Raw genomic sequence first — 20374 nt, 5'->3', positions numbered from 1 at the left:
TTCTGAAATAAATCTGGCTTTCTGAGTTTTTCTCAAATTCCCACTTAGAAAAGACATCCTGACTCTTCTTATCTTAAACTAACCATCCTCTACTTGAAAAGGAAAGCACCGTGGTATTTCCAAGTGCCCACATCTGAGGACGGACGGCAAGAAAACAAGCCCGGGGACACCGTGGTGCTGCTGCTGCAGGACAGCTGGTGACTCAGGGACCCGGAGAGGAGAGCAAGGGAGTGTGAGCACAAGGCCACCTGGAGAGGGCCCCGGGGGAGCAGAAAGCTCAGTGCGCACACACCCGCCCGCGTCCGCTGGTGGCACGGGTGTCCGCTGAGGCCCTGACTCCCTGGGGGCGCCCAGAGGGCTGAGATGCCACAGGCACACCCTCTACTTCAGAAGAGGTGTCACTGAGAGCGCGGCCCTCGGAGGTGCCGTCCAGGACCACAGCAGGCAGGACGGGTCACCCGGAGCCTCACGGCGGCCCCTGCTCGCCTCTGCAGAGGGAGGACCCGCTTCGCTTGCTCGCCCGCCCGCTCAGAGCCGCTGACGGCGGGAAGCCGACCGCCCCGACCAGGCCCACGGAGCCTCGCTCCCAGCCACGTGGCTGCCCAGTGAAGCAGAGGGGCTGCGCGGAAAGCCGGGGCAGAGAGCCGTCCAGGGCGCTTCCCTGGCCCGAGGTCAAGCCGCCGAGGAGACGAAGGTCAAGCGAGCCCAGAACCCGACGCGGGGCGCTGGTCGGCAGAGGACGGGCCCGCGCGCCGAGAAGCCAGCCGGCCGACGCCCCTGCGGCAGAGCCCCGGCCCCCGGCCCCTGCAGCCCTGGTCCTGGCTGCAGCCCCTCCGTGCTGGACACCGGGGGTGACCTTTCCTTGCCCACGCTCTGCCCGGCTCACCTCCTCGGGGCCGTGTCCAGGGAGCTCCGCTCACCGCTCGCGCACGCACGGGCCGCTCCTGATGCCGGATGGAGGGTGACCTCTTCTCAGGCCTTGCCCCCGACGCCCCAGGCCCCTCTTTCTGCTGGCGACAGGCAGCATGGGACGAAGGGCTCCAGGCCCGATGAAGGCCCCAGCACTGTGAGGTCAGAGGGCGTGTGGTCACTGAGGAAAGGGCAGGAGACCTGGAGGGACAGAGACCAGGCCCGGCTCTGTCTCAGCAGCCCTGGCGCCTGGCAGCCAGGCAACCTGCTGGGCCTCGGTGCCCTGCACCCGGGGCTGGGGGTGCGGACCCCTGAGGCACATGCACTCTGGAAACTGCAGCCTGTGTTCGGCTATTATAGCTGGGCACTGGGAGGGGATAAGGTGGGTCTCTGAAGAAGGAGAGGAAGCTTCAGGACCTCCGGTCAGGAGGGGGAGTATAGCTGGCATGAGAAACAGGACCTCACAGGAGGAAGGGCAGCAGGGATGGCTCAAGTTTGGCTGCAGTAGAAAACCTGTGTCGGAAAGTGGAGGGGAGTCTGCGCTGTTCTCTGGGGCCAGCTGGGGCTCCTGAACTTGTTGATGAAGTAAGTGAAAGCATGAGAGTCGTGGCTGGGGAAGATGAACCTGGCAGAGGCGTGAAGGACGGAGGGGCTGGAGGGGGGAGTGCAGGCAGGGTGATCACAGGAGGGCGCTGAACCCCAGAGAAGCGATGTGAGAAGGGCCTTCACGAAGGAGTGCCAGGAGGGCTAAAAAAGGACTTGGTGACAGCGTGTCAGAGAAAAGGATGCTCAGGATAATTTTTTCCGTCTCCCTGACATCCCTCGGAATGTCGGAGGGAAACTAGCCCGTAATTAAGTGAATACGACTGTGGAGTCAGCAACACAGATGAAGACGGAAGCCACCCAAGATGAGCTCGCCGGAGAGACGGCATCCTACGAAACCTTAACAGGGGCAAGCACAGACGGCTGAAGAATACCAACAGTTAAACGGTGGACAAAGGCAGAAGAACCTGAAAGGAAGACTGGTAGGAAGAATGCAAGAGGTGCTCTAGAAAAAGAAGTCAAATGGGTTAAGACAGAGTACAAGTGCTATGGAGAAGAGTCCATGCAGTTTGGAGTTTGGTTAATTGATGACTTTGGTAGGAGCACTTTAATTACAATAATGGGACTGAGGGCTAGACTGTGATGGATTAAAGGATGAACAGGAAACTAGCAAATGCACAGGATTTGTTGACTGCTCTTTGGGTGAACTTGGCTGAAAAGGAAGGAGCAAGGGTAGGAAAGAGAGACAGGGAGAATTTAGGATATTTTAGCTAAGCAGTATTTTAGCTTTACAGAACATGGCACAGAAACCACACACACACACACAGACTAACTGATGGACTGTGATCCTGAACACTGGTTGAGACTTAACACGGGAAGGGTGCCCCCTCCACTTTAGTTAACGATCATTTGTTGAACATGTACTACATGCCGGGAGCTGGGAGTACATGGATAAAAAGAAAATAATCCTCCAGTCTTTGAGGAGTTTGGTCCAGCAGGAAAGACAAACGCAGATCAAGATTCTCTAAGAGCCACGCCCTAGATTTTTGAGGAGGCCCAGTGGGGGCATGTGAGCAACCGTGACCGGATGGGTCAGTTTTCCAAGAGGGGACGCTCACTTTGGGTCCAGACTGAGCGGGGGTTCTCTGTCCAGAAGAGGAGGGGCTCACAGGCGCGCCCAGTAGGTGCCAGTGAAAATTACAAGAGAGCGGCGGAAAATCTACAGGGTCTGGAGAGTACAGGACCTTAACGCGAGCAAGCGCAGAGGTCCCTGAACTGAGGCTGTTCAAAGCGAGGACAAGGCCAGGACCAGGCACAAGGGCGAAGGAGCGAGGAAGACCGAGAGCGTGGGCGCGCAGGCCCGGGAAGGTGGGCGAGACATCAAAAACGGAGCCTAAAAGGACCAGAGCGAGGCTAACGAACCCGACTGGCGTCCGTGAGGACGCGGGTTCGGCCCTGGGCCCGCTCAGCGGGTTAAAGGCCGGCCTTGCTGCGGCCGTGGTGCAGGCTGGCGGCCACAGCTCCGACTACCCCTGACCTGGGACGCTCCATACGCCGCGGGGTGAGGACCCGGTGGGCACCGAAGGCCAAAAGTGGCTCCTCACGCGGCCAGGGGACAAGCCAAGCGGCCGCTACGCCCGGCCCGAGCCAGCCACCAAAACCAGAGCGAGACCCGCGGGACTGCTCAGGGCTGCGGCGGTCGGCGGGGAGCTGAGACCGGCGGCCCCGGCGGCTTTCCCGCCCGCGGCGCGCACCGCAGCCCTCAAGCCCCGCCCCCGGCGGCAGAGCTCAGCCTGCGAGCGCCAGCGCACTCACTGCACCGCGCAGGGCTCCCGGCCCCGCCGCCGCCCCCGGAACAGCTCTGCGATGGCGAGCTCAACCCCCGGATGCGAAAACGGCAAGACCTGTAATCGCGCGAGATCCGCGCCCTCGCAGGCCCCGCCCCCCGAGCCGGAAGTGAGGCGTGGGCTCCGCCCCTGGGCCCGATAGCTCGCGAGACTTTGCCGAGGCCTTCCTCTTGCGTCGCGGCCGCCGACATGGTAGGTGATTGTCCTGGTCCGCCCGTGTGGTTGCTACCCTAGGCCGCGAGCTTTGCTCACCTGCTCCCCCAGCCACCTGCTCCCGCCTTTGGCCTCATCCTCCAGGCCGCTCACGTCCGGCCGCCGGCCGGGGCGGCCGGGACGGGGCGGGGAGCCTGGGGCCGCGTGTTCTTCCCGGAGTCCGGATTCCTGAGACACGCGGACCCGGGCGCCTCCCTGATGAGAACCAGGCGGTGATCAGCCTGGTTCAGCTTCGCTGAAGGCGCCGCAGAGCAGACCCCCGCCCCAGCCCCTTCCCAGGCTGGCAAGCGTGGCCCCCGCCCCACCTCCCAGGGCCTCACCCCGGGCACCTTTTCCCACACAGCCGTCCAGACTAAGGAAGACCCGGAAACTCCGCGGCCACGTGAGCCACGGCCACGGCCGCATCGGTAAGTGCCGGTTTCCCGTCCTGGCCGGCCTCGGGCTGTCCCCGGCAGATGAGCTTAGAGAGGTGGGTGAAGCTTTGTGCGGTGGAGCCCGTCGAACTTGATCGTTAGCCGTTGGCCTTTTCTCTGAAAACCCTCCGCTTTGAGAGGATTTGATATCATTTGGGGGCCTGCAGATTGAGCGGGGCTCAGTCTTGAATTGGTTGAAGGCCAGTTATTACCGCGTTAGTGTTGCGACGGGAAGCCTTGCTTCGCAGTGTTTAGCCTGGAGCCTAGAGGGATAGTGTTGCCGGTTGCTAACAGCCTAAGCAAAGGCACAGAAGCACGGGCGCGCTTTTGCAAGCGCTCGGAGGAGACCGTTGGCCATGTAGCTGTGTGCTCCTGCAGGCAAACACCGGAAGCACCCAGGAGGCCGGGGCAATGCGGGTGGCATGCATCACCACAGGATCAACTTCGACAAATAGTGAGTGTTGTCAGCGTGTGCTTTCACGGTACTGAAAACCGCGGGTGTCGGGGCAGAGGGTGGCTGGGAACGTCTCTGATGGGAAGCAAGCTTTTGACTACTTGCAAAACTTGCTTGTTGTTGGCTTTTTGTCCTGTGGACATTTCATGGGAACTGAGAGCTCGAGGCTAGAGTCACGCTTGGGTATCCGCTGTTGCCTCAGTGTGCTAGAGTCCTCGAAGAGTAACCGCTGAGCTTATTCACTGGCTGCGCCCCCTGTGGCATAGCCAGTCACCAGGTTAGTGACATGCATTGAATTGACTTACACAACTGTTAGATCCACGTAGGCCTGCAAGTTAATGGGATAGTGTTTGCCCTATTTGTTTGGGGACCTCTGTTACAGAAGTGTGTGATGTACCTACTATGGTACTCTTTTCGCATCATTGAACAACCTACGCTGTTTGTGGTTATGTGCGGAGATGACCCATAAAGATGGTGAACATAGCTTTTTAATGAGAGTGAGGTTGTGAAAATGGTTGTTTTCGCTTCACAGTCACCCGGGATACTTTGGAAAAGTTGGTATGAGGCATTACCACTTAAAGAGGAACCAGAGCTTCTGCCCAACTGTCAACCTCGATAAATTGTGGACCTTGGTCAGTGAGCAGACACGGATAAATGCTGCCAAGAACAAGACCGGAGCTGCTCCTATCATTGACGTGGTGCGATCGGTAAGTAGGTTGAACATTAAATGGGCCCTTGCCTCTCAAAAAAACCAAACAAACAAACCTGCTTGATCTCCCACTTTAAGTCTATACCCAGCTACCTGTTCTACCTTTTGGTGGAATTGCCACAGGTGAATCACTGTTCCAAGTTGAACTGTTGTTCAATTATGACTCACGCAAAACATTCGAAGAGTAATCCTTCCACTTGCTTGGTCTTTTACTTCATTTTCACTTGAGTGTTTTTCCAGTCATTGATTTTGTTCCTGTCAGTGCCCCGGTCGGTGTGGGTTTCTCAGCTGCACCACTGGTGGTAAAGGCAGTGAGCTGCCTCTGGTCTCTTTACACCAGCCTGCCTGAGGCACAGATCTGCATCCTTCTGTTTTTCGCAGAATAAAACCCGAATGTGTTCAGTCATTATTCAAGGCCCTACATTATCTGAAGAGATTTCCCCTCCCTTCCTTCCAAAGAAGCATTTTTGAAAAGCTTTGGGCGTTCTGGCCCTTGTGTCGGCCTTAAACCCCCAGGGGTATGGAGGTAGTCAGAACCTTGCGGGGGGCTTTCGGTAGTTTTAAAATTCTCTTTTTTGCGTATTTAACATTCTCTGAGCGATGTTGATGACCAGGACTTGGAGCCTTGCTGGAAGAGAGAGGAGCTTTGCCCGAGACTAGAGTCACATCCCGACAGTCCTTGTCCTGGTGTGCTACAGTCCTCGGAGAGAATCTGCTGGTCTCGATTCACTGGCGAGGGCAGTCAGTGCCCCCGGGAGTGCCCAGATCAGAAACATGCCCTTGGCGCTTCCTGGATGGAGTGGGTTAGCAGGCGTCTTTCTTCGTACCCATCACAGAGTTGGTGACTGTCATGGTGCGTCATAAACCCTTTTCTCTGTTCTTCCAGGGTTACTACAAAGTTCTGGGGAAGGGAAAGCTCCCAAAGCAGCCTGTCATCGTGAAGGCCAAATTTTTCAGCAGACGAGCTGAAGAGAAGATTAAGGGTGTTGGGGGGGCCTGTGTCCTGGTAGCTTGAAACCACATGGTGGGAAACTCATTAAATGTTGACAAGTGCTTTTCTCTTGTAGTCTGAGTGTAGGTTCTTTGCCCCTCTGCCTCCTTCCCAGTACAGCAGGAACCCACCTACCAGGTTCTGGGAGTGAGGGTGTGAGAACCTGGCCTCTTGTGCCTACTCTCCTAAGAAAGAATGGGAGAGAGCACCAGTGCTCAGAGGCCTTGGCCAGTTACCTAATACGAGCCTTTTCATTTATAAAGCGAGTGGTAACCTGTTGATCATGTGTATGTGATAGAGATAAAAGGCCTGTTGGCATCGTGTGCTCTGAACTTGCAACAAATAAGGAACAGACGTTCCCTTAACTGTTGTTCCATGGAGCTCAAAGGGAAAACTCAGTTCCGATCGGGCATGATCTTCGCAAGACTTCGTTGGGTCACATTGGAAGCAACAGGCCGTGGGGTTAGAAGTGGTCTTATTTCCTCAATCCGAGGTTCTTGCACCTGGCTTCCGCGCTTCAGACCAAACCATCTGGTCATAATCTAGAGTCTTGGCAGTGCTGCTCAGCAATCTGAATTCTAAACGAGGGCTTTCACACATCAGAATTTGAATTCTAAAAAGCATTTGTCAGGGCTTCTGGATCCCTGTGATAGAAGTCTTGAAATGTTAATGATTTTCCTTCCAGTCTGAAGTTTCTAGTAGAAAAATTTGGGAAATGCCGAAGACCAGAAACCAGAGTTTTTTCCAAAGTTTGTATTGCCTACAAAACCAAGGAGGCAAAGCCAAAATTTATGCACATGGGACCCTCTTAGATCTCCTAAATTATAATCTGCTATAGCTGTACTTCCCGCCCCCGCCCCCCACCGTTAGGAACTCTTTTTGACCCAAAATAAAACTTTTAGGTTAGAACCTCAACCAAAGAACTAGTTAACTAAGATGGACACTTAAAGCCTACTAACAGTCTGGGTTGGTTTGGTGAAGGGTGGCTTCAGTGTTGTTCTGTGGGTTCTTTGGAATCGTCAATGGGCTGAGAACTGTGACAGGATAACCTGTCAGCACTGGAGGATGCTGGCAATGATCCAACCGATAATACTGGGAGAGGTAAAGGGTTAGGAAGGCACTCCGTTGGGTAAACTAAAAACTGCATTATTTACATCTTCCCCAAACTGGTGCTGATAGAAAAAGATAAAAGTGGGTTTTCCTGCAATGTCTTTGAGAGGACTTAGAATATGGAGCCTGAGACGTGGGTCTCCAGGGGTAGTGAGACACCAGACTCTTGGTTCCTGCCGGCCGGTGAAGGTACAGGCATGTGTAGATCTCGCGAGCTGCAGGGACGGGCTGGCGGTTGCCACCCAGAGCTAGCAGCTGTGGGTCTTGGGCTTTGTCTCATTGTCCTGTCTTTACATGCAGGTAAAGCTACCTACCCACTTGAGGACTGGGTGAAGTAAGAAAGCTGGCTCAGTAGCCAGTCTGTGAGCGGGAGCAGACAAGGCGGTGGACCTTAGCGATGCAGTCAATGGGAGAGTAGGCTAAGCAGAGAAGAGGGAGCCGAGAAAACTGAATCTGGGAAGACGGGCGAGTTGGGCGGTGGAAAGTAGGCAAGGAGCCCGCGGAGGACCCCAAGCCCGGCCCGGCGGGCGGGAGGTAGAGCTTAGGCTACAGTGGGAGGCTGGAGGTGGCCCAAATGAGCAGTGGCATTTAGAAAACACGACAGACAGGACTTGGTCACTGAAGTGGGGTGAGGCTATGTGGTCAGGGGTCGTTTCATGGCCAGGAGGGCGTTGTTAGCATTAGTTCCTGAAGCGGGAAGGGAGACTGCTGATCCCCGCCCTCCGCGGAGGTGCTGCTGCACCTGCTGAGATTGCGGGGCGCCGGCACAGCCGCCGTAAGCAGGACAGGTGCCCTGCTGTGCCATCCCATCGCCAGGCTCCGGAAGTGCAGGGCTGACCGTCCACGCCATCCGATGTGTTCCGGCTGGCGCGCTCGGTACCCGCAGCTGATCGCTGGGCAGAGCTGGGATTCCGCTCAAGGTGCTAACGCTGCCAAAGCAGGCTGGGTGACCGCAGAGAAGCCAAACCGTTCATGGTCCCAGATTAACGAAGGCCAGTGACCCACCGCTTGGCTTGTGTTCCGGGACCAAAGGTAGCCCTCTGCGTTCTCAGTTTCTCCTTCCGCTGAGAGCGAAAGGTGCCCGTTAGGAGACCGCCAAGCTTCGACCAGCCTGCCGGGTGGGCACCGACCCCACTGGCCGAGCGGGGCGTGTGGATGCGGCGCCTCCACAGGGGGAGCAGAGCTTGGTCAGAAGCCCCTCAACTCCGTGTCTTCAATCTTTGCTTCACGTGCCCCTCAGAGTAACTGAAAAGCAAGGTGAACGGCTCCGTCTTGTGCAAGCTACGCCGCCGCCCGTTACGTCGGCCGCCGGCCGCGCGCGCGCCCGCCTCCCCCGCGACCGCGGCTCCGGGAGCCGCTTCCGGCGGCGTGAGGTTCTGGTTCCGGCGCCGCTCTGAGCGGCCCCGCCCACGGGCGCCGGGCGCGGAGCGGGAGGCGCGGCCCCTGCGCGCGGGGGGGCGCTCCCAGAGCTCGGCCCGGACCGGGTGCCCGCTGCCGTTGGCGCACCCGGGGCTCGAGAAGTCGAACTGAAGATGCCGTTCCGCGCGTGGCGAGTCCGGAATCACCCCCCGGGGCCGCCTCGTGGGCTTCTGAGGCGGGGGCGGCGCCTGCGCGCTGCTACCGCTGGAGCTTGGTGGCCGCGGTCATGTGACGTGCATGTGAAAAGGCGGGTAAATAGACACGTGTTCTTTCCCCGCCACCCGGGGCGGCGGCGGCGACGGCCCCCAACCTGCGCCCCAGCGGGAACTCCCGCCAGGGCCTTTTAAGCACCCTTATGCGTCAGGCGTTTGGGGAACAAGGCGGGTTTAAAGTCTGTGAAGCCAGAGGTCTTATTTGCAGCAGCTTAAACTGAGCTGTGATTATAAATAATTTCCGTGGGGCCCCGACTCCCCGGCCTCCTTCCCCAGAGCGCCGAGCATTGCAGGAGCTGTCATGGCGCAGAGGTGGCCGCAGCGAACCCCGGCCTGGCGGGGGGCTGACGCGCCTGGGCAATGGGACGTCGGTGCACGCGGTGTAGACTGGAGCAGCGCCTTGCCCCGCGCACTGGCCCGGGGTCGTCACCAGGCACGAGCGTCTGAGGACGTTTGTTTTCAGTGGGAGCACTGCCGTCCCCGGCACATCCGGGAATGCTGGGCCCTGCGGAACGCATGGGTGGATTCGAAGCAACACAAAAGAATCCAGCTTCACCAGAACCTACCTTAATTTTACAATCAAAATAAAAAAAAAAATTTTTTTTTTTTGCAGTTTTCACGTACCTCTCCGTTTTCCCGGATTCCTAGTATTGTTTACATCGGGACCCTCCGTGTTGTTCAGAGTATTGCCAAAAATTGTTCATTTCAGAAAACTCTCTTAGCAGTGGTTTATACCTAATTAGCAGAAGCTGAGCTGTTAATTCAAAACATTCTTTATTTCTCCCCTTTTATATTACAGTTAAGACATGTTTAGGTAGGTCATATGATCTAGTCCTTTCATTTCAGGATAGTAAAGGGGGAGTTACCGTATTTGCTATACAAAAAGAGCACTGGATCTGCTAGGCTCGAGAACCATCTGTTTAGGGGTCCAGAGATCGTGTGAAAACAGAACTGGGAAAGACGCTCTGAACACTTTTTGTCAGCCCCAAGCCAGGCCCCCTGGACACACCCTCCTTTACCTTCCAGCTGAGACTTTGGTGTCTTGCCCAGAGCAGTCACTGTGGGTCCCTTGCAGCCCGTTCCAAGCCATTCTGTGCCAGTATTGGTTCTCTAGGTTGAGATGAGCTGTGACCGCAGGAGAAAAGAACCCCTAGGGTTAAAATGCACTGCACTTTAAAGCTACATAAAACTACAGAAGTGATAATTCACACCTGTATATCTTGTGAACTGATCACCTGTGTGGGGTTTCTTTGGAGCCACGTTAAAAGAAAAAGAGGTTAGTTCCCATCGTGGCTCAGGGCTAACAAACCCAACTAGGATCCGTCTCTGCCTTGCTCAGTGGGTTAAGGATCCAGTGATGCCATGAGCTGTGGTGTAGGTCGCAGGTGAGGTTTGGATCCCGACTTGCTGTGGCCGTGGTGTATGCTGGCAGCTGCAGCTCTGATTGGACCGCAAGCCTGTGACCTTCCATGTGCTGCAAGTGCGGCCCTCAAAAGGCTGACAAAAAAGAGGGAGAGGAAAGGAGGAAGAAAACAGCACCTTTTGGAAAAGTGCTATTTTATTAAGGAATCCACTTTTGTGACGGCCGCAAAGCCCAGGCTGACTGAAGTGGCAGGTTACGAGGGAACAAAGCCCCGCTGCGGACTGTGTGGGTCCAAGCAGTCGTCTCTCCACCTCAGCTGGAAACCCAGCGAGATGAGGCCTCCGTCCCTGCCAAAGCCAACCACGTAAGAGGCTCCTTCTCAACGCAGATACACCCTCTCTGTACCTGCTTCTCTGAGGCAGGTGGCGACCTCAAATCATGGCCAGGCCTCCGTGGAGGGGGGTGGGGAGGAGGGACCGTCTCCTGTGTGACAACTAGGCCAGGGCAGGAGGACAGGAACACTGGTTCACGTCCTGCCAGGCACAAAGCCAGTACCGACGAAGAGAATTCCAGCTCAGTGCCTCATCCAGGGTACTGTTGAGGTCTCTGCTCTGCCAAGGCCGTGGGTGGGTGGAAGACCTAAGCCACCCGTATCCCCACCCTGCTTCTCCAAGGAACAGAGCAGGATTTTCTGTGTGCACAGCCAGGGTGCCAGCTGGGAAAACCTACTAACAGAGAGGCGTGGAAGAGCCAGGGCAGCGGGCCGGGGCTCTGGGCAGGCCCGGTGTTGGCTTCAGCTGGGCTTCTCCTCCAAGGTCAGGACACCTATGATGCCTTTAAGGGCTCCAACCAGCGGTGGAGCCAAGGGGCACTGAGCATCCTCTCCATCCCTGGAGACACGCAAGCTCAGCTGGCGGCCGTTGAAGAGGGAGGCGGAGCTAGAACGATGCTTCCAGTCACAGCTCAGGCCGAGAACTCGGTGACCCCCGTGACACAGGCCCCTTAACCTTAGCCGAGTGCGCAGCTCCTGCATGGAGGTGTTTCATTCCTAACGGGCTGACCTCAGCCCAGCCCCTGGAGAGGGAGCTCTAGATAAGGACGACAAGGACGCGTGGGACTCTGGGCCCAAACACCTCTGCTGTTTATTGAGAACACCCGCAGATGTGGGAAGGAGGGTGCCCTGTACCGCATCATGGCCACCACAGAGCGGGGGCCGGGCCGGGCCGGGCCGGGGGCTGGGCTTCCAAGACTCACTGACCATCGCCAAGGTGGGTGCAGCCAGAGAAGGCCAGGCCCGAGAGCCGGGGACCGACTGGCCTTGGCCTCTGGGAAACAGGGTCGGGGCGAGGGGCTGCTGGGAAGACACAGACACTCTTCAGTTCTTTTGAAAGAAAGTCCTGTACGTGACAAGACAGCATCTGCTCTCCGGGCCCGAGACCGGCAGCAGGGGCGGCAGGGGCCGCGGGCGGGCGGGCGGCTCCCGGGAAGGTCAGTGGTTCTGCTGAGACAGTCCGCTGCACATAATGGGCCAGTCACCAGCACCCAGCGACACGGCGTCCATGCTCGGGCAGGGCGGGAAGGCACCGGCCCTGGGGGATGTCCAAGTATTTACCGGATGCTCTCTGCTGGCTACAGAAACAGGTAGGAAAGCTTACAGCAGATTATTTACAAACAGTATCCTGGGGTTCTGTGAAGGCAGAGGTGGGCTGGCCGGGCGGGGCCTGTGGGGGCGCAGCCGCCGCAGCCCCCCGCCCCCCCGGGCTCCGCGAGGCGCCGGCAAGAGTTAAGTCTTCTTGTGGAGGAACTTCATCTTGTTGCCTGCGGGCCGAGAGAGCGAGAATGGGAATGTTTCGACCCCTCTTCCGACAGCCTGGCCCTCCGTGGGCAGGAGGATGAGCAAGACTGGCTTCCAGCGAGGCCTGACCCCGGGTACCGAGACCGCGCCGGAGCTGGGGGGCGGCCCTGGCGCGTGTTAATCAAAAGCCGCTTCCCGTCTTTGGGCTCAGTTCTCCCGTCCAGCGAGACAGGCTGAGACTGACTCAGCTGGCTGAGCTCCCGGACGGGAGTGGGCTTTTGAGAGCACGTTCTGAGGGCGCCGCTGCTCCGGGAGCGGATCCCTCAGAGGAAGGCTCGCCGGTGCCCGGCCTGCCGGAGCCTCTGAGCCGGCCGTCGCGGCTCCTCCGGCCAAAGCCGACCCCGCGGCGCGGGCCTGGACTCGAGGGCGGCGCCAGCCCCCAGCCCCGCCCTCCGCGCTGCACCTCGGCCGGTTGGGCGACCGGGCCGCTTACCCAGACCTCGCAGAAACTTGTTCATCCCGCTCTGCTCGGTGTCCGGGAGCTCCTCCAGGTACTGCTCCACTCGCTGCTCAAAGAGGCCTGGGGGAGAGGGGGCAACAGGCAGAGGAGAGTCACTGGAGGAACAGCGGAGAGGAGGCCTGGAGGGGGACCGCGGGCTGTGCCTGTAACTGAGGGGGGCGCCGCCTCAGGACTCAGCCTGGCTCGTCACGCCCCCGGGGACAGCTCCCTGGGGTCCAGCGCTGAGGACGAGGGCCCTGGCTCCCCGCCCCGGCTGCGTGATGGTGAGGACGCCCCACCTCGGGCCAGAGCTGCCCCCGGATGGACGCCTTTTCCAGGTCCTCCTTTTGCCTCTGGCCGCACCCACAGCACGTGGGAGTTTCCAGGCCAGGGATCACATCCCAGCCGCAGCTGTAGCAACACCAGGTCCTTAGCCCACTGTACCGGGCCAGGGATTGAACCTGCACCTCAGCAGTGATCTGAGCCACTACAGAGACAATGCCAGGTTCTTAACCTGCTGTGCCGCAGTGGAAACTCCTGCAGTTCCTTTTAGACCCTCTACCCCCTCTACCGTGGTGCTTCACAAGATCTGTTCCCCTGAATGGACAGATCAGTGGGCAGAAGAAACGGGAACCCTGAGGTGAGACAGAAAGGTCCTGCTGGGATGAAGAAGCCCCTGGAAAGAGTGGAGCTGATGAATCACAGAAACGGGAGGACCGGGGCTCCGGAGGCAGACGCCCAGCCTCAGACAGAGCCCGCTCGGCTCGCTCCAAGGGCTTCCCAGCCCTGGACTCCAGAGCTCCCTCAACGGCGGCCTGGTCCTTTTCTCCCAAGAAGGACGGGGGGAGGGCGGGGGGAGCCAAGCCCCACCCTGGCCGCACGGCTCCAGCCTGTGCCCCAGCTCGCGAAGGCATTTACCGGGCAGGTGGGGAAGGCGCCCCTGGCAGCCTCTGTCAGGGCGGAGGGGGTGGCGGGAGGCCCTGGCTGACAGCCGGGAGCCTCCGGATGGAAGCCCAGTCCAGGCTCGGCTGGCCTTACCCTTTGCCCGACACTTTCTCAGCTCCCTGTCTTGGATGAAGCCGGCAAACATCTGAGACTCCATGAAAACTTCGAGAAAGCGGCGGATGCTCTTGGAGGCCACAGACTTGCGGAAAGCCTCTCGCTGAAAGGCCCTCTCGCCCTTCTCCGTCTGGGTCAGGAAGAGGGAGTAGTGCCCCACGGCCTCCACGAAGAACCGGATGAACACCTCCGACACCAGCCCGTTGAGGGTGTGGCACTCTGCGGGAGAAGGGAGGCCCTCTGGGGTTCGGGGCCGGGCCGGCCATCCCAGCCTCCCGCTGGCGTCTCCTCTCCCGAGCAGGACTCCTGTTCCTGACCCTGGGGCTCTTGTGCTCCTGGGCTTGTTTGTAACCAGTCCACAAGCCAGGAGGTCAGAGACTCGCTGTGGCAGGGGAAGCTGGCCGCGGCTGCTGCATGAGTGGCCGTCAGAGACCAGAGCGCCCTCCCCGCACCCAGGACCCTCCGTGCTCCCCTGGCTCCTGGGAAGAGGGAGCTCCCTCCAGCTCCCGAGAGGGGGCGCTGACGCGTGTCCTGGGGGCAGCCAGAGTCAGTGTGGCTGGGTTTTTCCTCCCAAACGTCCTGAGCTCGAGGGATTCATCTCAGAGGGTCGCTCTGCAGCCGGGGCCGTCCCCGAAGCAGCCCCAGGAGTGAGGTTCTCAAGTCCCTCGGATGAAACACAAGCCTGCCCTCCCTCGGACCTCGTCAGGCCACGATGCCCCGAGCCACCGGCAAAGGGGGGGCGAGAGGATTCCCGCTAAAGGAGGCCCCTCGGTCCTGCACCTGGAGCGGGAGCGGCCAGAAGCGTCTGGTCTGCAGACACAGGGCCCAGCGCCGGGAGGCCCCGCCCGGAGCAGCGCCGACTCCCGCCTGGGCGGAGCCTACTCACCATCCTCGGAGTCGCTGTCAGAGTCCTGGGAGATCAGCTCGTTCTTCCTCTCGAGGGCCTGCTCCAGGGCCGCCTGCAACTTCCTGGGTAACAGCGTGTCCTCGTCATCCATCTGCCGGGAGGGAAGAGCCGCCTGAGCCCTCACCTTGTGCCAGCCCCACCTGAGGAGCTCGACGCAGCAGCTCGTTTCCCTCTCCAGCACCCCTGACACTGTCTTATCTGCTGGTTGTGCCCACAGCGCGTGGAAGCTCCCGGCCACAGGTGGAGCCACCACGGTGGCCCCGGGACCCTCAGAAGCAGTCCGTGGCCCGGGTACCATGGGCAGCCTCGCTTGAAGCGGAGAAGCCGGGCACAGAGAGTGGTCCAGACACTCGTCCGAGGTCACATAGACCACGAGGCGCGGCAGGTGGCCTGCACTGCGCAGGGCTGCGGCTCCTGCCCGGGCCCGTGCTGGCTGCGGGGACCGTGGCCCAGCCTGGGTCTCAGGCAGGAGGAGGGGCTGTGTTCCCGTCTCTGTTCTGGCTCAGGGTCGGGACCCAGGAGGGGTGGCCCTGGCGGGGCTGAGCAGCAGCCCACGTGCCCAGCAGTTTCGGCATGGGTCGTGCTCCTTTACGGAGCCAGGAGTGTCTCCATCTAACGCAGGTTCTGGCGTCGACAGGAACCAAAACCCTTCCGGTCCACGGCACTCTCTGTGTCACGGGGGATCCTCCGGCAGCACTTCGAGGCCGGTGCCACCACCGCGCGCGTGCTCTCTCTCGAGATGAGAACTAGCTCAGAGTTCAGGGCCTGCCCAAGGCCGTGCGTCTCAAAGGCGGCAGAGGGCCGGTCTTCCGACTTGCAGGCCTCGTCCTTCACAACCCACACTGCCCTCCAGAGCTGACGATGCGGAGCAGAACGGCAGATCCCGCCAGGTCACCACGGCTCGGACCAGCTCCTCCCGCCCCTGCCTGCTCCCTGCACGTGGAACCCCGAGAGCTCAGCAGGTGCCTGTGTGGCAGCGGCAAACGGCACCCGCCCCAGGACAGGCTGTGCTGTGCGGCGTCCTGCTCTTACCTGTCGGATGAATCGGTCCGACCCCAGGTTCACCATCAGCGCCTGGGAGAGAATCACGCGGGCAGCGGCTCAGGGTAGGAGCCCCTGCAGGGCCCGCGCCAGGAGGAAGGACCGGCGACCAGCAGCCCCTCTCTGCCCCCGCCCCCTCCGGGGCCTCTGTCCCCTCTCCCTTTCGTCCTCCACCCCCGTCCCCACTGGCGCCCGCGGGGGCCCACCTCCTCCACAGGCAGCTCCTTCAGCTTGGGGAGGGAGCTGGAGAGCAGGCCGACCAGGAAGGGGGTCGGGCAGCAGACGATGTCGATCATGGAGGCCGGGAGCACGGGGATGAAGGTGTGCTGCCAGGAGAAGGGGTACAGCAAGGCCACCACCGCGTGGGAGCAGCTGGACAGGGTGCTGGGGGACGGACAGGCCAGCCCCTTCGCGTGAGAGCTCCCGGGCCTGGGCCCGACCCTGCTGCCGGGGGAGCCCCCCCATCCCCGCTGCGCAGGTGCTCAGAGACGGCAGGGCTGCCCTCCACTGCTCTGCCCGGAAACAGCCCGAAGGCACCCAAACGCCAGGCTGAGCCGGGCAGGGTCCAGTGCAGCTCCCGGGGCCATCTCATCAGCCCCGCCCCTGACACTGGGCCGCCCCTCCGGGCTGGCCTGTCACCCACCCTCACTTCCGCGGCTCTGCCCTGCCTGTTCCTCCTATAACTGGAACCGCGGTGACGGCGCGAGGCGGGCACCGTTCTTCCGCCCCCATCGCTCCTCCCAGGTCGGTAGGGTCAGCCCTCTCCTGACCTAGAAGGGCCTTCTGCGCCTCAGGACGGCCAGGGGACACCGGGAGGGAGGTCTCCGCGGAGCAGGCACGTCCGCTGTCGTCAGGAGCGCGGCAGGAGCCTGCGCGTGCATGTGCGCATGTGTGTGCACTTGCGCACCTGCCTCCCACGTGGACCTCGGAACTGGGCCAGAGGGACAGAGGACTTGTGGGAAACCCGAAACGTGACCCGAGGAACATGGGCTGCTGGGCTGCCTGAGCCCGGTCCGGGCCTGAGTCCCCCCAGGGCTGCCTCTCTGCTCCTCTAAGCACCTCCTCCCGAGACCCCAGGCCGGCGCCGGGCCAGGGTGGGGACAGAGTGGCGGCGGGACGGGGCGCGTGGGGCCCAGGGCAAGACCTCAGGGTCCAGGGCTGCTGGGGGCATCGGAGGCTGACCGGATGCTCAGACTGCTGGCACCTCGTTCTGGGCCTCGCAGCCTCCAGAACTGTGACAAGCTGCTGCTGTTTGTAAGCCCCCCGGGCTGCAGCCCAAGCGGACTAAGACCCTCTCCCGAACCCCTGGCTCTTCCAGGTCCCTCACTTTCAGTGACATCTCTGCCATGCACGCGCCCACCACCACATCGTGGCGTGGGGAACTCCTCCGCCCCCTAAGTGCTGACCTTCCAGACCAAGACGTGTGATCCATTCCTGTGCTTCTCCTCCTAAGCCAGCCCCTGCCCCGGTGTCCAGCCTTTCCTGGTGTGGCTGTGCCCCTCTCCCCGCCCCGCCTCCACCTTCTCCACCAACGCAGGGGCGCCTGGGCCTCCAGTCAGCTCCCTTCTGCAGGCGCCACCCTCACGCCCGTGCCCAGGCACTGCCCTTGGTCCCCCTTCGGAGCCGGCCCTGCCTCCCCTGCCAGGGACCCGCCGGCGCCAGAGGCCCGCGGGCTCTTCCCTGCCCCCCACCCCCTACCCCCGGCTCGCCGGGACCGATTCGGCCTACGGGTCCCTCCCGGGGCTCCAACCCCGCCGTCCTGTGCGCTGTCGAGCCCGCTCCTGCCACCGCCGTCTGCCCGCGTCTGCTCCCCTCTCCCTTGGCGCCGCGCTCCGCGCTCGAAGACGACGACGGCCGCCGCCGCTACCTGAGCTTGTCGGCGATGAAGATGACGCGGCGCTCCAGCAGCAGCGAGGCGAAGACGCGGATGAGCTGGCGCACGCTCAGGCAGGTGAAGAGGCACTCGAAGTCCACGTGCTCCAGCCGCGAGTCCGTGGGCCGCCGCAGCTCCAGCACCTGCCGACGCCAGGGCAGCGCAGCTGAAGGCGGGCCGCCAGGCCTCCGCGAGGCCCCCCGCAGCGGCTTCCCCTCCAGGCCTCTAACCTGCCCCCAGTCTCCTCCCTCGCGCCGGGGCGGTGCGGGCCCAGCTGCTGCTCCCCCATCTCCCTGCCAAAGGCCCAGCCCTGCCCCACCCCCACCCCCACCCCCACCCCCGCAGGACCGGCTGGCCCATCTCTGCAGAGACGAGGCTGGTGTCCCAGAGGCCACCCCGCCCCCAAGGTTCCTTCCAGAGGCTCCTCTGGCCTCTCTGCATCAGCTGGGCCAGTCCCCGAGCCAGGGACGAGGCCAACACGGGGAGGGCCCGCTAGGCCCGCACTCTGCCAGGAAGCCGGGCCGGTCTTTATCAGGGCCAGACCTGGCCGTCTTCCTCCGGGGAGGCTTCAAGGCCACTCCAAGGTCGCAGCCGTGGTGCAAAGGGCCACTTCCCAGGGGCCGTCATGAAGGTGGAAGGACAATGGACCCTGGTGTGAGAGCTGGGGGGTTGCTACCCTGGGGCCGCCTTGCCTCCCCGCTGGTTCCTGGGTGTGTAGGGCCACGGGGAAGCCTCGGCCTCCTGAGAGCCCAGGGGAAACGGCCTCCCCCTCTAGGCCCACGTGCTATCTGCCCTCCGTCTAAACAAGCGAGGGGCCAAGTCGCAGCTCAGGAGCCGCCCTGCGGGCCCCAGGGAGGCAGCAAAACTGGCCCCAGGCGCCCTCAGGACCTCTCTTTAGAGGTCCGCTTACACTCTCCTGCCCGCGGTGAGCATGCCCAGCCACTGGCCGGGGGGACGCCACGCCAGTCACCCAGGGCCTCTGCACCTGCCCCAGAGGCAGCCCCATCGAGGCTCCCACAGCCCCTCCTGAGGTCCGCTGGCCCGACACCAGCGCTGCAGCACGTGCCCTCCCCAGCACCCCAGGGTGCGGGCTCCTCCAGGGAGTGAGCACAGGCGGCTCGGGACCTGGGCCTCATTCCAGTCGCCCCGCCCTCCCTGGAGCTGAGGGAGCCTGGTGGCAGGACAGAAAAGGGACGATAACAGGACAACTACCAAGGGCGCCGAGCCCTCTGAGTGGGGTGAACGTGGGGGCACGGCAGCCGCTCAGCACCAGACACTGAGCCTGGCGGGAAAGGGAAGGGAAGGGCCTTCTAGGCGGAAGGCAGCAGGGCCCAGGGTCAGGAAGCAGTGCGGGCGCGGTAGACAGCAAGTGGCCGTCCTGCAGGCCTGCCTCCGGGCTGCTGCTGCTGGGCGCCCAGGCCACGCGTGAGGCAGACATCCCTCCAAGAGGGGTCTCTGCTCCCCGCAACAGCGCATCTCATTTCTCCTCCCTCTCCTCAAACCCAGCGCCCACCTCCCGCTCCCAGAGCACGACTTCCTCCACCGTCAGGAAGCCGAGGCCACGAGGTGAGCGTCGAGAAGCCCCAGGCCACGGCCCTTCCCCGCCGTCAGAGCCACTCTGTCCATCCGTCTGTCCATCTGTCCGTGGAGCCCGGGCTGCCTCCACCCAGCCGTCTGCTGGCCGCAACCAGCAGCGCCCAGCAACCACCTTCACCACCTGCCCTCTGCACCTGCCCCCCCCCCCCCCAGCCAAACTCCGTCTCACCCTCCCAGCCCCGCGACTTCTAAGCTCGCCACAGGCTCCTCGGCCCTGACCACCCACATTCGTGGCAGTCACCCCGGTCAAGGCACCTCCATCCCCTCATCCCACGGCTCCTGGTCACCCCTCCCCTCTGCAGACTCCCTTCCTGGGCCCCCCGCCACAGCCGCCCTGGTCCTCCTGCCTGCTCTGCTCCCCCCCGAGAGCCAACGCCCTCAGGACCCCTTCTGTCACACATCGACACTGTCGGCCACCGCACACCTCCCTGGTGGCATCTCGTCTACACTGTCTGCCACTGCACACCTCCCCCGTGGCGTCCCTCAGGCACCTTAGGCGTCAGGCGTGGAGGAGCAAGCTGTTCCCCTTGAGAAGCCCGCTCTCCTCCAGGTGCTCTGGCAGCTACCCTGCTGCTCCAGCCGGAGGCTGAACTGGCCTTCAGTCCCCCTAGTGCCTTTCCCTATTTCCCACCAAACACCGCATGCTGTCGACCCTAACCCCCCGCACACCTGAGATCAGCTACTGCTCATCCTTCCTCCACACCCCGATCCTGGCGCCTGGGACCTCTGGCCCGTACGCACCCCGGCACCAGCAGCCCAGCCGGTCTCCCTCCAGCCCCACAGCTGCACAGCAGCCCGGGCGCTTTTAGAGTCAGACCTCCGATCTTTAACCCTGCTTCAGACACACTCCAAGGCCCTGAGCTCGGCCCACCTGGCCGGCCTGGAGGCTCGGCCCCGCTGCCCGGCCACGGCCCCGTCCATGCCGGCCGTCTTCAGGCCCCCGCCGGGCACTCGCCTTCCCGCTCCCGCCCAGCCTGCGGCGCCTGCGGCCCGGCCACTCCTCTCTTGCCTGGACCCTCCTCCCTCTGCCTCTGCACGACTCCGTTCACTCCGGGTCCCCGGTCACAAGCTCCCTCCTCAGAGGCGCGTCCCCGGCCCCCAAGTCGAGCAGCCACCATGTCACACGCGCACGCGGCTGCGCTTCCCAGGCACCTGACGCATCCCGAGGTTTCCTCCTTCTGTGTGGCGTGTTTGGCGTCGGTCTGTCCCCAGCCTCCCGTCCACGAGAACTGAGCTGGGCCCTCCTCACCGTGACGCCTCTGGCCCGGGGTCCGCGAGCAGAGACCCCGCAGACACCTGCCCACAGTCGACGGGGGCCAGCAGGTCGCCCAAGGGCTCGGAGCCCCGCGTGCACCTTGAGTGCCGCGTGCGGAGCAGGGAGAGCGCGGCCGGGCCGCAAGGAGCCGCAGCAGAGGCCCTAC

General features: G+C 61.9%; 3 protein-coding genes across 3 annotated transcripts in view; 1 reads left to right on the top strand and 2 right to left on the bottom strand.

The window, feature by feature from the left end:
• Window positions 1-3114, bottom strand: part of TRIM66 (tripartite motif containing 66) — a 58229-nt gene extending 55115 nt beyond the window's left edge. Inside the window, 2 exon segments of the mRNA XM_021062260.1 lie at window positions 887-1110; window positions 2990-3114. Of these exon segments, the coding sequence (XP_020917919.1) occupies window positions 887-1110; window positions 2990-3003 (238 nt within the window). The 5' untranslated portion in view covers window positions 3004-3114.
• On the top strand, window positions 2275-6154 carry RPL27A (ribosomal protein L27a). The gene is made up of 5 exons (XM_003482496.4): window positions 2275-3491; window positions 3856-3919; window positions 4304-4379; window positions 4912-5086; window positions 5975-6154. The coding sequence occupies exons 1-5, from the start codon at window positions 3489-3491 to the stop codon at window positions 6101-6103; spliced, it is 447 nt and encodes a 148-aa protein (XP_003482544.2). The 5' UTR covers window positions 2275-3488; the 3' UTR covers window positions 6104-6154.
• ST5 (suppression of tumorigenicity 5) overlaps window positions 11302-20374 on the bottom strand; it is a 49570-nt gene continuing 40497 nt past the window's right edge. Inside the window, 7 exon segments of the mRNA XM_021062259.1 lie at window positions 11302-12001; window positions 12472-12558; window positions 13516-13755; window positions 14423-14534; window positions 15476-15517; window positions 15691-15868; window positions 17352-17500. Coding sequence (XP_020917918.1) covers window positions 11967-12001; window positions 12472-12558; window positions 13516-13755; window positions 14423-14534; window positions 15476-15517; window positions 15691-15868; window positions 17352-17500 — 843 coding nt within the window. The 3' untranslated portion in view covers window positions 11302-11966.

This window comes from Sus scrofa, chromosome 9 (assembly GCF_000003025.6).
Source record: "Sus scrofa isolate TJ Tabasco breed Duroc chromosome 9, Sscrofa11.1, whole genome shotgun sequence".
Taxonomy (NCBI): domain Eukaryota; kingdom Metazoa; phylum Chordata; class Mammalia; order Artiodactyla; family Suidae; genus Sus; species Sus scrofa.
Note: the sequence above shows the minus strand (reverse complement) of the source record. Positions and strands in the feature narration are given on the sequence as shown.